The sequence below is a fragment of the Ursus americanus genome, chromosome 7, assembly GCF_024610735.1.
Source record: "Ursus americanus isolate L20-20 chromosome 7, mUrsAme1.1.p, whole genome shotgun sequence".
NCBI classification, from domain to species: domain Eukaryota; kingdom Metazoa; phylum Chordata; class Mammalia; order Carnivora; family Ursidae; genus Ursus; species Ursus americanus.
The window spans coordinates 78,594,324-78,610,614 of NC_142133.1; the positions used below are offsets into that span (position 1 = coordinate 78,594,324).

The window sequence follows — 16,291 nt, forward strand, 5'->3', positions numbered from 1 at the left end:
CGCGCTGGAGAAATACCGCCAGGCCTCCCCTGAGCCCTGGTCGGGGGGGCAGGGAAGGTGAGACCAAGGGCAGGGCCCCGTCCGCTCCTGAGCAGACCCCACAAGAAGGGGTGCCCCTAAGCACCCCTGCCTTCACCCTTCTCTCTCCAACACGGACTCCCCCATCCCTCCCCAAGGCCCTGGGACAGACGGACACTGGGGCTCACAAGGTGCCCTGCCCCACTGTGCACAGACTTGGGTTCACCGACAAGCTGGGAAGATGCGGGCCCTCCGAAGAGGCGGGCGGGCTCAGGCGGGGATGCGGGTCTGGGGAGAGGGCTCGAGAGCGCAGTGCCCAGGGCTCCGTGCTCACAGCTTTCTGGGCATCATCTCACTGAGTCATCACGACCACATGAGCCTGAATTTATTACCCCCGTTTCATAGAGGAGGAAACCAAGGCTCAGGAGAGCCAAGGCTTGGTGCAGGTCTGTCGGAATCCGAAGCCTGTGTGTGCCTTGCTGCCCTGGACGGTGAAAGACAGGTTTTAGATCAGCCCCAGGGCAATGCCAGGCACAAGGCTGTCTTGTTTTCACTCGAACGTGTTTGGGAAACTGTTCCCGTGCCGTCCGTCTGATGCGTCCGACGTACCTTCTGCCGCCTGTGGTCACACAGTAAACCCGTTCCTGGGCTGGCTCCGTCCTTAAACTCATTTGCCAAAAGCACCTCAGAGTTTACAGAGCACTTCCTCAGGCATTAGCTGATTTTTCCTCTCCAGCACAAGCCAGGGGGTATTTCCCTTTCTTTCTAAATGCCCATTTCTTTATTGTTCAAAATCAAATCAGACCTGACTCTGGGACTGCACTTGACAAAGCCGGCAGGAAGCCTGGACCCACCAGGTCGTAGCGGCCTGCTCTTACATGGACCCTGCAGAGCCTCACTGCTAAGGCGCCCCAACAGAGCCCCCAAGGGCCACTGGGGAGCCTGCCGTCTCAGGATGACAGCAAGGGTCCCACCATCCAGGACCCTTGATACGCACCCTCCCCCCAACCCAAACGGGGCCCACGTGCCATCGGCACCCTGCCTCCCCCTCCCTGAGACACACCCATGCGGCCGACAGTCTCCCCTGTTTTAGAAGCGAGGACACTAAGGCTCGGGGGGACAGGACATGCCCTGAGGACAGAGCCAGGACGCAGACCCGAGTCTCCCTGACTCTGAATCCTGCCTTTTCCCTCAGGACCGCTGTCCTGGCTGCATAAGGCCAGGGGCGCGCTGGGGGAGGCCTGAGGAGCTGCAGAGAGGGAAAGGGAAGTGTTCAAAACATACCTCTGCTCTCAGTAGCCACACACACACACACACAAACACACACACACACACACACTCCTTACCATCATTGTTGGTGTCCATCTGCCTGAAGATCTTGTCCGTTCGTTTCTCCGGAGTGGACTCATCCTCGGGCATTTTCATCACAGAGGACACCATTTTGTATATAGCCTGCAAAGAGACACATAGGAAGCATGTGCTCAGAGATTCTGGAATGTTCCTGGGCAGATGGGGCAGGTGTGAGCTTCTGCCCAGGCCACAGCAAGGCACAAAGAGGTCGGGATCTGAGCAGCCTTCAGGACCCTTGCTCAGTTTTCTAGAGGAACATTTCTAGAATGTTCCATGGTGACTATCACAGATGGCATGCTGGGCAAAGGAAGCCAGACCCATTTATGTGAAGTTCAAGAGCAGGTGAAACAACACGACAGCGACAGCCCTGAGACTGGGGGCTGTCTGGGGTGGGGGTGGGATAGCACCCAGAAAGGCTCTTGAGGGAGCTTTCTGTGGGGCGGGGAGTGTCTGTAACTCGCCGAGGTGGTGGTCATACAGGCATATGTGTGCATGACCCACCGCACGGCACACTTAGCTGTGAGCATTCTCCTCTGTGACCGTCAGACCTCTATTTAAAACAAGAAAGATTTTGCCCTGAAACCTGTAGGGAGAACCACATCACGAGCCCCAGAAAGGACAGCAGCTGGGCAGCACAGGTCTCTCCAGAGGATGGACAACCTCTTCAGAGCACCTCACCGCACAGGCAGTGTGTCTCGGGGCCTGGCTGCACACGTGTGCATCTCCCTGGGACAGGGCGTCCTCCTGGCACCGGCCGTGCAGCTTGCCCAAGCGCAGAGCCAAGGGCAGCACCAAGACCCTCCAAGGTCTTGGTAGACTTCTGAAGCACAGTCCATGCTGACAAGGGTAGAGGAGGTGAGTATCCCACCAGCAGGCCAAGGAGCCAGGGGGAAGGGTCTCAGGGTTTGGGAACATGGTGTGGGGGCCGAGCAGCCAGATCCCGTTTGGACAGACACGGCGCCCACCCTTACCGCATCCATGCTGTTTTGAACAATCCCACTGGTGTGTCTCAGTTTTGGCCAAGCCAGTCTGCTCAGCCAGTGACAGGCATGCCCATTTGCAAAAGGGGTGACAGGTAGGCTAGGACTCCAGGGAGACAGAATTCTTACTTCTACGCCTCTTATAGCTATGAACCAGAAGTGGCAATCGAACCACAGACGTCCCCAAACCTGTGTTGATTTATTCTGGCGAGAACCATCTATTAGGGAAATGGGTTGGTCACTCCCCAGGCCACTAACGGCTGGTTTAGGAGTTCATGGGTTTGACACTCTTTGCTCAAGACTTAGCTCCTGAGCTAAGAAATGCCTCATCTAGGCACTTACATAGTACATTCTAGAACCGAATCCCCCGCATCCAGGAGTAGGGGCACAGGGGACACCAGGGAGAAGCAGCTCTGGGTTCTTTGCTCTATCACAAACCCAGGCACCTGGCAAAGTGAACAAGACTTGGTTTCTTTCTGGAAAACAGCCTCATCTCCCAGAGATGCTAAGGTGAGGGGAAAAGGTCTCATGAAGAGTGTTCCTTCTGTGTCAGAGTTTGTTGTCCTCTGACCACGAATACTGCAGTCTTCCTTTACCAGGGCACATTCCTGGGGACGTGACAGGCTGCATGTTGCATTCTCAAATACGGGGACTCGAGAAGGTCTTAGTAGGTGCCTTCTGCAAGTATCAAGGGACCTCGCCATGATAATTTTCAGCTGTTAATTCTTAGGATATCACCTCTCTGAGCCTCAGACTGTGTGAAATGCAGAGAAGGACCCCCCCGAACCCCCCAGGGTTGTGAAGAACAAAATAGATCAAAGCCCTTCACCCAGGCCTGATCCAGAAACACTGGGTCTTATCATTCCTATGGCAAGGACCTTCCCGGTCAGGTGACACTTTCAAAAGTGTGCAGGGGCAGGGCAGGTGGCAGGTGGTCCCGGAGCGGCTGGCATCGGCGGGGACCGGGGGTTGGGGAGGTCCTACCTGCACGATCTCCAGCATCTCGCTGCGGCTGATGTAGCCGTTGCCGTCCAGGTCATACATGCTGAAGGCCCACTTGAGCTTCTGCTCCAGCTTGCCCCGTGACGTGACGCTCAGCGCGATGATGAACTCCCGAAAGTCGATGGTGCCGTCCCCGTTGGTGTCGAAGGTGCGGAAGACGTGCTCGGCGAACTTGGAGGCGTCGCCGTACGGGAAGAAGTTGGCGTAGATCTTCTTGAACTCGTCCACGGTCAGGTGGCCGGTGGGGCAGTCCTTGAGGAAGCCCTTGTACCACTCCTGCAGCTCGTGGTCCGTGAACTCCGTGTTCTCGCGCAGGTCCTGCAGTACCTCGGGCCGCAGCTTGCTGTTCTGCTTGCCCATGGCGGCGGCTGGGCTCACCTGCAAGACAGGGGTGTCAGTGGCGGGGGGGGGGGGGCTGGGGGGCTGGGCACTCCTGCAAGACAGGGGCGTCAGCGGGGGGAGCCCAGGGGGCTCGGCACACCTGCAAGACACGGGAGTCAGCAGAGGGAGCCCGGGGGGCTGGGCAACCCTGCAAGACAGGGGCATCAGTGGGGGGGGGGGGGTCCGGGGGGCTGTGTGTCCCGCACCCAGGGCCAGAGAGGCCACCACGGTGCACAGGATGTCTCAGCCCGTCTAGGACACCCTGCGGGAAGGGGGACCGTTCGCGGGAACATTCTGACTTTGAGAATGTGGAAATGGGGGGTGGGAGGCAACTTAAAATCAGTGGAATGAGGTGTTCGTCAGGTGTTCACTGGGGCTGAACGAGATTGCAGGATTCGTCCCCCTCTCCCGAGCCTCGCCACTCCAGCAGAGCTCCTGCTTGCCGAGCGCACCCTGGCCCCGGGTTCTGAACGGTTCTTCCTCTCTTAGGTACACATTCTGTTTTTAGAACAGCTGTCCAGAAACTCTGAAGGAGTCCCCTCTCTATTTTGCCTCTGAGAAACTCCCCAGGGCTGGGGCAGGGGGAGTGGGGTGGCTCTAGACTTAGCACCGGGGAGCCCAGGATGTCTCGAAAGTGACCCATGAACTATCAGGCGGCCGTGGGAGCACGCAGCCCGCCCCCCGCAGCAGCTCCCCACACGCCCGGACAGAGGACCGACCCGCAGCCACATCACGGCTCGACACGCACACGGCTGTCCCTTCACCTCCTCACTTCAGGGCCCGGCTCTGACGGTAACACACGACAGTAATCAGTTTCCAAGCATACAGAAGACTAGACAATCGAAGGAAAATGTCTCCTGCCCAGTCCCAGAGGTGCCCACTTGGAACTGCTTACGCCCCACATCCACATCAGGAAGGATAACAGACGTAGCTCATCTCTTCTCCCTGACGCGTCCGCCTCTGCCCCCCCTGGGTTTTATTAGCTTTATAACACATATCCCTGTTTTTACTTGTTATCTTTATGGCTTTATTTTTTTTAAGATTTTATTTATTTATTTGAAAGAGAGAGAGTGCAAGCATATGCAAGCGGGGGCAGGGGGAGGAGCAGAGGGAGAGAGAAAGAATCTCAAACAGACTCCCCGCTGAGTGGGGAGCCTGACGTGGGGCTCGATCTCACGATCCTGAGCTCCTGACCTGAGCCGAAAGCAAGAGTCAGATGCTCAACCAACTCGGCCCCCCAGGCGCCCGTTTATGACTTTAGTTTATATACTTAAAGTTCCTTTCCTAACGACTATGGAGGGCAGCCTGGCCATGTCTTTCAAAACCGCAATCACCAGCTCTCCCACTCGGAGGAGTAGCCGAAGATGCTCCCGGCGGTGCGAACAGCGTGTGTGTGCCGCTTGCTGTCTGTAATAACCAGGCGTCTGTCACCATGTACTGAGAAGCAGTAACCAGGATGCATTTTTAAGTGAAAAGAGGAAGTGCAGAGCAGCGCACAGAGTTTGCTACCATTTGTGAAAAAGCGAGAAAACAATGTATACATGCGTGTGTCTGTGTCTGGAAGGACCTATTACGACACGACATTGCCCAGAGAGAGATGGCCGATGGACAAGTTTCGAACGGGGAGCTTTTCCTATAAATCCTTTTGCAATTTTAAACTGTTGAGCTCTGTGTATGTATTTTCTACAAGGAGCGCCTGGGTGGCTCAGTTGGTAAAGCATCTGCCTTCAGCTCAGGTCATGATCTCAGGGTCCGGGGATGGAGCCCTGTGTGGGGCTCCCTGCTCCGAGGGGAGTCTGCTTGTCCCTCTTCCTCTGCCCCTCCCCCCACACATGTGCACGCACTCCTGCATGCTCTCTCTCTCAAATAAATACAATCTTTAAAAATAAATAAATAAATAAAAATAACTCAGCCTCTATTTCTTTTTGTTTTGTTTTGTTTTTTTTATTTTAAAGATTTTATTTATTTATTTGACAGAGAGAGAGACAGCCAGCGAGAGAGGGAACACAAGCAGGGGGAGTGGGAAGGAAGAAGCAGGCTCCCAGTGGAGGAGCCTGATGTGGGGCTCGATCCCAGCACTCTGGGATCACGCCCTGAGCCGAAGGCAGATGCTTAATGACTGAGCCACCCAGGCGCCCCTCTATTTCTTGATCAAACAACTTGACTCTTGGTTCTCTCTCCATAAGATCAAGTTATTGATCCCACCCCCTTTCTCCCTTATCAGCTTCTGTTGTGAGAACCACTGTTTTCAGAATGTCAGGGTTTACAATCTCTACTTTCTGCCCTTACCTACAGGCTGACCCTAAAACGTGGAAGCCAGCAAATGTGAAAGGAAGCTGTTTGTCAGTTTCCTGGTGACAGAGGTCACGTCAAGGGCAGGACCCGCACTGGGGAAACTGTCCTTTGCCTCACCCGAGGCCACACAGAACCTGCAAGCCCACCTGGCCAAGTGCAGTGTGTCCTAAAACGAGGACACACATGACCTTCATTCCACAGGAGTTGAGAGGTCACACTGAGGTCAAGGCCGCCGTGTACAGATCAGGGAACCCCATGCCTCCACTAGCCAGCTCTCTGACCCACCCTGGGACTTGGGGTGGCATGCTCTGGGAGGCCCAAAAAAGTCCTGGTGTTCACATATTGCTGATTCAACTTCTGGTCCCTTCGGAAATTCAGTTCGTTAATAAGATTTTTTTTAATGACCACTGTGATTTCTACATGAAAAATAAAGGTGAATATGAAAATCAAAACATCAGACACCAAAATGCCCCACGGAAGAGGAAAAACAAGCGAGGTGCAGGTCGGATCTCTGTCCTGTTGGAAAGCGCTCCAGGCCAGGTTTCCAAACCTAGAGCTGTGGCTGCCTCTCGATTCTGCATTTTCTGCCATGCTCTTGGGGCCCCACCCAGACCAGCTCCCAGGTCCTTCCAGGTCTCCCCTTGGTGGATCTGGTGGCGGGACACTGGGATGGCTCCGTCCCCAAAGAGTCCTGCCAGGCGGGCAGGGCCACGTGCCCCAGGACTGGGAGGTGCTGGGCGCCCGGGGCGGCCCAGCGTGGCAGGTCTGTCTCCTTAGGCACTCTCAGGTTATGGTTGAACTCTGACCCCTCAACTGAAGAAAGATGTTGAGGTTTTAACCCCTAATACCCGTGAACATGACATTATTTGGAATTGGGGACTCCACAGATGACCAAGTTAGGATGAGGTGACCGGGGTGTCCTTATAAGAAGAGGACATTTGGACACAGTACAGAAGGAAGACATGTGAAGAGGTGGGGAGAAAACACAGCCATCTACCAGCCAAGGAACACGGGGAGGCTTCCAGAAGCCAGAACAGATGCTTCCCTACATCCATCAGAGGGCCCTGCCCACACCTCCAGGACTGCGAGGGAAAACGTTCCTGCTGTTTAAACCGCCCGGTCTGTGGTGTCTCGTTAGGGCAGCCGAGTATGACAGACCCCAGGGAGCGGCTCGGCCCTGCTGGACCAGGCGCCTCTCAGCCCCGCAGCCAGAGCACCTTGCCCCCCAGACCCGAGGACTGGAGCTGAGGGCACAGGGAGAAGTCACCTGGGTGTCGCCAGGGCCTTAGGCCAGGTGCCCATCCTTCTCTGCCCGTCCATCTGTCCATCCACATGCTCTCCCACCTGCACTCCAAGGTGGGGGGCAGATCCAGGCAGCCTTGGGCGTGACCCCGAGACCTGCGCCCTGAGGCTGGTCCCCTCATGGAGGCACCTGCTGCCCACGCCAGCCCCCTGGGGGCGTGTTCTCGTGCACATGTCTACACACACAGGGGGCTCGGAGTCCAGCAGGCCTCTGGCGCTGGGCGGGGCCCCCCAAGGGTGACTGGGCAGAAGCCACTGAGGAGGCAAGCCAGGCCGCAGGGCGAGCCCCGGAGTTCAGCGCTACAGACACGCTCCGCGCTCTGTCCCCGCGAGCTCTCCTGTGACCCAACAACCACATGCTTTCTCTGCTCCCACGAGGATCCCTCTATGAACCGGCTAGCCATACCACGGCTTCTGTCCGTTCTGTTTAAACAGCCTCCCAGCCTCCTCCAGGTCCTGTCACTTAGGACTTTTGAACGGCAAATTTTGGACAGCAAAACCTCAAGGCCAGCTGACCCGGCACGTGCTGGGGTGACTCGCTGGGTGGCTTCTGGCCGGCAGCCCCACCTCTCTGTGTCTGCAGAGCAAGGGGGCGGGCGATGGTCTGCGGAGCCCTGAGCAGCACGCGCCCCAGGACTCCCGGATACGACCCGGGACACCCTGACGACCGAGCAGTTCAGGTCAGCGGCACCTGGACTTGATACCAGCTCATTTTCCAATCCTTTAATCAGTTCAGTTGCTCTCCTATTTTCCATGCTGCTCTCGAATCGTGGGCGTGTGCTAGCCAGCGTCCGGAGCGGGGAGGGCACCAACAGTCTGTCCGGGGTCTCTCCCGTGGGACCCCCCATCCGAGGCTTCAAGGGCGGCAGAGCCACACGCGCAGTGGGCCCGCGCCTCGGATGGCTTCCTTCTCCACCTGCTCACCCTCGTTCTTCACTTCACCCAGACCTGGCACTGTTCCCACCGGCAGCGTGTGTCCATGTGTCCCTTGTCATACTGCACGGGGCATGGCGGGACAGGACAAGCGTGAACAGGCCATTCTGGACTGAACCGGAGCCCCCCAATTCACCTCGGAACGTGACTGGGTTTGGAGACAGGGCCTTTAAGAGGTAATAAGGTAGAATGAGGTCATTGGGGTGGGTCCTAATCCAACATGGCTGGTGCCCTTACAGGACACAGGGGGAGGGGCGCCTGGGGGCTCAGTCGGTTAAGCGGCTGCCTTCGGCTCAGGTCATGATCTCAGAGTCCTGGGATCGAGCCCCACATCAGGCTCCCTGCTCAGCGGGGAGTCTGCTTCTCCCTCTGCTGGTGCTTTCTCTCACTCTCTCTCTATCTCAAATAAATAAAAATAAAATCTTAAAAAAAAAAAGAAAAAAGACACAGAGGGGAGGCCACATGAGGTCACAGCAAGAAGACAGCCATCTGTGAGCTGAGTGGCCTCAGAAGGGACCAAACCTGTGACACCTTGATCTCAGACTTCTGGCCTCCGGAATTGTGAGAAAATAAATTCCTGTTTTGGAAGCTGCCCGGTCTGTGTTACTTGGTTACGACCGCCCTCGGAGGCTAACTCGGCCGCCCCTGGCCACTGACCCGATCAGCATGTGCTGTTAGTGTCTGTGGGGCCAGACACCGGAGGTTCCCACAGCCTCCTGCCCGACCCCGCCAGCAGGCTCTGGAAGCAGAGCCGGCACTCGGCCGGGGCTGCCTGGTCCACGGGAGGGCCACGTGGTTACGAACAGCACCTTCACCAGGCCGCCCTGGATCGTTAATGGCACATCCTTTACCCTGATTAGCATCCTGTCTTTTTCACCATGGAAACGAGCAGCCTTCTGTCCAGTTCTAGGCTCTGAGGGCTCAGGATCGGTCCCTCTGGAAACCACTCACCTCACTGGAGACCAAATCAGCGCTCAGAAAGACGCTCTCAGAATGTACTGGGACTTATGCTCTTCCAGATCCCACAGAAATGCCAAACCCCAGCACCTCCGCTGCCTGAGACAACACATGTTTGTGGAAAGCAAGGTACCAGATTAGGGAGAGGGACCAGGACGGTCAACCCAAAGCTGGAAGGTCACAGGCAGAGGGCTCGGCAACGTGCCCCGGGAGCGATGCCTTGCCAGCTCTTCCCACGTGTGTCCCTGAAGCCGACCCACCAGACGGGGAGTCCCGCCTCCCAGCCCCTTCTCAAAGTGCTTCCAAGCAGGGGGTGGAGGGTATTTTGGGGAGGGCTGTGTGGGGTGACAGGGCCTCCTTCCCGGACTAGGGTTCCTTCCTGGTCTGATAGTCCAAGATCCCTGGGTTGGGAGGTCCCAGGCTGAAGATTCCTGTGTCTGTATTTGAGGTGGGGGAGTCTCTCATCACAAGCGGTGACCCCTCCCAAGAAAGGCAAAGGAGTCCGGGAAGGGGATACAGCATTCTGTGGAAGATTCCGGAAATGTGAGGTCTACAAATCTGGGTGCCCCACCACACCCTGCACTGTGTCCTGAGTCATTTAATTGTGGGGATGCTTGCCCGCACGTGTCCCCAAGCCGGTGCTCTGTTCCCCAAAAGCCCAAACCCAGAAGTGCAGGCCACCCTTACCCTCGGCATGTTCTCAGGGCCTGGCGCCAGGCTGGGCACACAGTGGGCGTGCACTCTACTCCAGTCCATGGAACCCTCTGAATGCACCTCCTGGTTCTTAGTGCTCCGGGCTGCCTCACTCCATAGGTGCCTACAGATGGGGGGGATGCTCTAGGGGGGAACGATTCATTCCTATGGGGGGGACTAGGTAGTCTGCCTAGGAAGACTGCATGTGGAATCAAAATTGAATGATAAGGAGGACTTTAAAAGCCACCAGAGGTTGGGGCGCCTGGATAGCTCAGTCGGTTAAGTGTCCAACTCTTGGTTTCAGCTCAGGTCTTTTTTTTTTTTTTTTACTTTTTTTTTTTTTAAGATTTTATTTTATTTATTTGACAGAGATAGAGATAGCCAGCGAGAGAGGGAACACAAGCAGGGGGAGTGGGAGAGGAAGAAGCAGGCTCATAGCGGAGGAGCCCGGTGTGGGGCTCGATCCCATAACGCCGGGATCACGCCCTGAGCCGAAGGCAGAAACTTAACCACTGCGCCACCCAGGCGCCCCTCAGCTCAGGTCTTGATCTCAGTGATCTCAGGATTGTGAATTCAAGCCCCATACTGGACTCCACGCTGGGCATGGAGCCTACTGAAACAAACACACAAACAAAACAAAACAAAAACCAAAAAGCCACTGGAGGTTGACCATAGGCCACCTCTAGGCAGATTCCAGGTGCCGGGAAGGTGGGGGGTCACACTTGGCCAGCCTGGGAGGGTGCGATATCACCATCTTAGAGACAAGTGAGGTTTCTGTGGGGCACGTGCTTCTCTGCGACCTTCCCCAGGGCCCCTTCATTGCTCAGGTCCGTGGGCAGTGACGGAAGCCACCACGGTGCTCCCAGCCGGCATCCCCCTCACCATGCAGTGGGGCCCATGAAGACGAAATAAAGCCGCCCATGCACCGTGAGTCTCTCACTGGGCCAGCTCACACAGGCTTACCAAAAACTCCGATGAAGCAGTTAATACAAAGAGCCTCATTTTCACTCCCTCCTGGAGGCTCTGAGCCGAAAGCACGCGGCCTCGCAGGGACCCAGGACGGTGGAACGCTACAAGTACGGTGACCCCTCTGTTACTAATTAAGCCAAGGAACCATTCCTGACGACTGGCTGGCTGGGAAGATGGAAGATAACAAGCCAGCCTTTCTGCAAAGACAAAGCAACCACCCCGTTTCTCAGCAGAAACGGCCCCCCAGCCCTGGTGCCTCAGGCACACAGCCGTCCTTCATCTGCAGACCAGGAAATCTTTTTTTTTTTTTTAAAGATTTTATTTATTTATTTGACAGAGATAGAGACAGACAGCGAGAGAGGGAACACAAGCAGGGGGAGTGGGAGAGGAAGAAGCAGGCTCATAGCAGAGGAGCCTGGTGTGGGGCTCGATCCCACAACACCGGGATCACGCCCTGAGCCGAAGGCAGACGCTTAATGACTGTGCCACCCAGGCGCCCCTGCAGACCAGAAAATCTTACTCGCATCTCCGTGGACGGATGGGGTGAAGAATGGGCATAGCAGGAAGGGTAATCAATTCGGGATCACAGCCACTCTCACTTGGCTTGAAAAGCTTCGTGACCAAGCAGGGCTCGGATCAGACAGGCAACAGCCTTCTGGATGCATCAAAGATCACATTTTAATTCCCAGGAATGGAAGAATGGGGAGACAGTTAATGTAGCGAGCGCTTTCATCCATCCATCTCTCTGGCTCTCAGTGACTCTATTGTTCTGAATGTGCTAAATTGTTCAAAAAAAAAGAAAGCACAAACATGTAGCTGGGGAGCCCTATGAAAGTATTTAACCCAAAGAAGGTATCGCCTGCAAATTAAAGCCTTTTTAATGGCGCAGTTCTACCAGCTGCTCGCTGAGGCTCCGGGGAACCAAGTACTCGAATGCATCATTAATCACAGCTCCACACCGGCTGATGGCATGGGCCGACATTTCAGCCACTGCTTTTAAACGCTTTCAGCAGGTTAGATCTCCAGAACCTGCTGGGCCGGGCGGACTTACAAACACTTGGAAAACGATGGGAAGGATGGGAGGAAGCAAGTCCTTATGAAAGGTCAAAGCTTGGGATGAGGCTGGAGGGGCATCCGCAGTGAATCTGAACTTCAAGGGACCAGAGGGCTTTTTATTGGGATGAGCACTTATTCTGTCTGGGGTCGAACAGGAAGGTCGGGGCTGAAGGGACCAGCAGAAAACAGGTGGCTCGTGCTGTTCCTCGTACAGCACAGGACCCAAGTGGTTCTTTCTCCTGGTGACCCATTAACAAACGGACAAATGCTGAGAATTTGTCCTTCTTTTCTCCAAGGAAGCAGGTGAGAGAAAAGCTGCAGGCAGCCTTGGCTTCTAGTGCAGCTGCTCTGAGGAAGGGCCAGTCCTGTCCCAAGGGGTTCGTGACCATTGCGGGGAGTCCCTACAAGAACCGCACGCTCAGGGCGGCTCAGGCTGCAATGCGGCTGGGCGGACGCTAGAGGGCGCAAGCAGGCCGGCTCCTCGGGACCGACTGGAGACCCCGCCTTCCCGGCCCCGCCCCCCCACGCCTCCTCCACGTCGCGGGAGCCTCAGTTTCCCTGCCTCTAAGCTAGATTTGTCCAATTCAGTAATCACCAGCCACATGTGGCTATTGAGCACGTAAAATGTGGCCCGTCTGAATTCGTACATGTGCCCAAAGAGTAAAATACACACTGGCTTTTGACGACTTAATACATAAAAATAATGTAAAATATCTCATGATTTTGCTATCCCGATTACATGTGGAATGACAAGTGACACCGTTTGCAATATCGTGAGTTAAATGAATCATGTTGGTAACATTAATCTCATCTGTTTCTTTTTACCTTCTTAGTGTGGCTACTGGGGAAGTTAAAATTACATATGAATGTGGCTGATACTCTATTTCTACTGGCCGCTCAGCCCTGGGTCCCTGCAGCCTTGGGACACTGCAGATCTGGGGCTACCAAAAAGGGACTCTTGAAGCGCACCAGCACCCTGTTTGCAGGCCCATTGCTAACTGAGACCCAGCTGGGGGAGGCGGTCTTTGTCTCCCTCCCCAGTGCCCCTGAAGGAAAGATCACGGCATTTACATGGGTCCACAAGTTTCTATTTTCAGCAGCTTCAAGAACTTTCCCAGAGGCCACCTGCTATGATGGCCCAGGTCCTTAAGGTGTATGGCGGAGAGTCAGGAGTGGCAGAAAGTGTTCTCTGAGGGAGAACAGCCGAAGCCCCTGGCGAGATCTGGGGGAAGAGGCAGTCCTTGGCAGAGCCCTCTGGAGCCGAGAGAGAGTGCGCCCAGATCCAAACTCAGCCTGCTGACTTCCAGGAGCCTGTTTTCAGAGGGCTTTCTGAAAACCTGCTGCATCCAGTTTACCAGCTGGATGGGCTCCAGGCCAGTGACCTTTGGTTGAGAAATTCAACTGAAAACCCTCTTGACTTCTGCACGCATCCCTGGCAGCGTAAATCCTCATGACTCCCCCAAAAGCTTTAAAAATATAAAAGAAAGAAAGAAGGGAGGGTGGGAGTTGGTTGAGACGTAGAACTCCCCTCCCTGTCTTAAGCCTTCCTCTCCACTCAGCACAGGTTGAAATGCACTACATGAGGCTGGGAGAAGGGAAAAGGTGGAGAAAAGGAGAGAGAAACCCCCGAGAGGATGTTCTTTCCCTCTCAGAAGCTACTAATGCAATAGCAGGAGGAACTGTGGGTGGCTCTCCCCACACACCTTGTGCCTCTGAAAACACTGGGTCATCCCCGTGCCTACTCGCCTTAGCTGCCCAGCAAACTTCTACTCAACCTCCAAAGCCCAACTCACAAGTTGCCGATTCCGGATGCACGTCCCAGCCCCCGACAATTACTCTTCCTTTTGCATCTTAATACCAATTTCTAACCTATTTCTATTATGACCTCAGCTTTTATAACATCCTTTACTCGTGTTTTTCCCTCATTAGACTGTGAGCTTATTGAGGAAAGAGAACACCTCGTTCACGCCAAACCATGTTCCAGCCTCAAGGCCTTTGTATTTGCTGTTTCCTCCACCTGGTCTCAAGGTGCATTCCCTCAACGTATGCGTCTTTGCTGGAGTCTTCTTGGGGGTGCCTCCTCCAAGGAGCCCATCTCAAATAGCATCGGCCCTCACACCCTAGTCCCTCACCCTGCTCCCTGTCATAGCATTCCCTACTACTTGCACTTCAGTGACACATTTAGACTCTGTCTCCTTTTGTTCACCACTGTATCCCCACATGGCCCAGAACAGGGCTTGGCACACAACGGGTGCTCGGTAAATCCATCTGAAATAAAGCTTGTGTGCTCCAAGGGCCTAACACAGTGCCTGAATGGATGAGCGGATGAATGAGTGAATGGGTTTCTTCTAGGACCCTCTTGCTCCAACATTTTGTGACTTCTCCGGTATTAGGGATCCAGGAAGGAACATCATGGATCAGGACGGTAAAGTGCTCTCTTGCCCAGATCTGAAGCTCTAAGAAGGGACATTCTGTAATTCAGACTTGGCATTTTGGAAAGCTCCATTGACTGATAGAGAAACAGCCATAGCAGAGCAGAGGGCCTGCCTGGGGCATGTCAGACCCCGGGGTCCAATCACCAAACCTGTGCCATCTCCTCCCTCCCTCCGTGAACACACCCCCGGCTATGTGGTCCTCGGCCAGGGTCCTCACTGCCCCCTCCAGCTGGGATGTTTCACCCAGAGCAACATCACTGCTACTTGTCTCCCAGGGAGGAGAACTCTGAGCTGCTTGCCCAGTGGAGGAAGGTAGGTTAGTGGAATAGACGTAAATGAGCCTCTGGGGAGCAAAGCCAGAGGGGAGAGGAAGAGACAATGCCCAGGAGACCGATCCTCTCCCTTGTGGAATCTGCTAACACAAGAGGAAGAGAACTCTGGGTGGGATCCAAAACAAGACCATGGGAGTTTTCTTAACACCAAAACCGCTGTATAGGCCCACCCACCGTGAGTTCCGGATTCTGAGGCTTCCAGTGGCAGACCGCCACTGCCAGGCTGGAGTGGGGAGTTGGAAGTTTCTGAATTTGCTCCCTTGTGCCAGCAAACGTTTCCAAGAGTTCCATTTCCCCTCTGTGCCAGGTGTGGGGACAGCTGGGTGAACAACAGACTGTCCCCAGGTGCCTGCAGTCCCCTTCCCCCAGGCACAGCCACGAGCCACAGGGATATGTGCACAACGAAGCTTACTTGGGAGGGACCAGGAATGGGGGACCAGAGCTAGCCTGTCTCCGAGCAATGGTTGGGAGGTCTGATAGGTGAGGTCTGAGCCAGGCTTCAAGTCTCCTGGAGTTCTCCAGATGGGCGGAGGAAGGAAAGAGCGTGTGCTGGGGCCAGGAGGCTGGGGGAGAGCCCACCCGAGGCCACAGAGGCTGGGACATCCCCAGTGATCAAGACTGTGGAACAATGCAACATGGAGGAGAGGGTCCAGGAGAGAAACAAGTGGGGACTGGAGAAGGCGAGACTTGCAATGTCCCCTCACCATCCCTAGAAACGCCCAAGTCCCGTGAAGCACTCAGAACGAGACAAGCAGCCGAGGACTCAGAGACTCTGTCACTTTCGATGGTCCACACCTGGGAACCACCCGACATCGCCCCTGCAGGGATCTGGAGCCCACCAGGGCTACCTGCTCTTTCAACGGAAATGTAAGAGGCCCCCTAGACTGGTCCCTGGGGACTGAAGGCAGGAGCCAGTCTGAGATTCCAGAAGTCTCCTGACCCCCACCCCCATAGATCTGACCCCACTGCAGTCAGCCCCGTGGGCAAGAGCTGGTGGAGGGGTCCCCACCCGGCTCAGCTGTGCTTATCACATGTGGAGATTTGGGACACCAGCCCCCATATATCTGCGTAAATGCCTCCAGGCTACGCGTGTCCGGCCGCAGAATGACTCCAGCACCAGCCCAGCCTGCGTGGGACAGACCCGTACATCATGTGACGGAGTGAGTCCCCAATTCCGTGCTGACGCTCCTGGCCAGGATGTGAACCCCAGTCCTTCCAGCCCCTCTCTCCCCCTGCAGGAGGGAAGCCCATCCTGGCCAGTGGGGCACCTCTTGGGAGGCGGAGGGCGTACCGAGCCAGGCCCTGGGTTGCAGTGGTTCCCAGGCTCAGTGCCTCAGATCAGTGTCTGCTCGCTCTGCTGTCGTGGGACCAGAATGCCTGCTCGGTGGCGGCTGTGCACGGAAGGGGTCGCACAGGGTAGCAGGTGCGCAGAAAATGGCCAGCCCGGGCTCTTCCCAGGCTCCCCTGCCTCGCCTTACAGTCTTGGCTGTCTCATAACTTCTCTGGGCCTCAGTTTCCCCAACTGTAAATGGGAATAACAGTCTGAGCCTGCTGATGTGACCGCATAGCCGTGAGGATAAAGGGAAAT

General features: G+C 55.5%; 1 protein-coding gene across 1 annotated transcript in view; it reads right to left on the reverse strand.

The window, feature by feature from the left end:
* HPCAL1 (hippocalcin like 1) overlaps positions 1-16,291 on the reverse strand; it is a 113,757-nt gene that overhangs the window by 2,309 nt on the left and 95,157 nt on the right. Inside the window, exons 3-4 of the mRNA XM_045776022.2 lie at positions 3,333-3,728; positions 1,365-1,470 (exon numbers count right to left, since the gene is read on the reverse strand). Of these exons, the coding sequence (XP_045631978.1) occupies positions 1,365-1,470; positions 3,333-3,710 (484 nt within the window). The 5' untranslated portion in view covers positions 3,711-3,728. The remainder of the gene's footprint in view (positions 1-1,364; positions 1,471-3,332; positions 3,729-16,291) is intronic.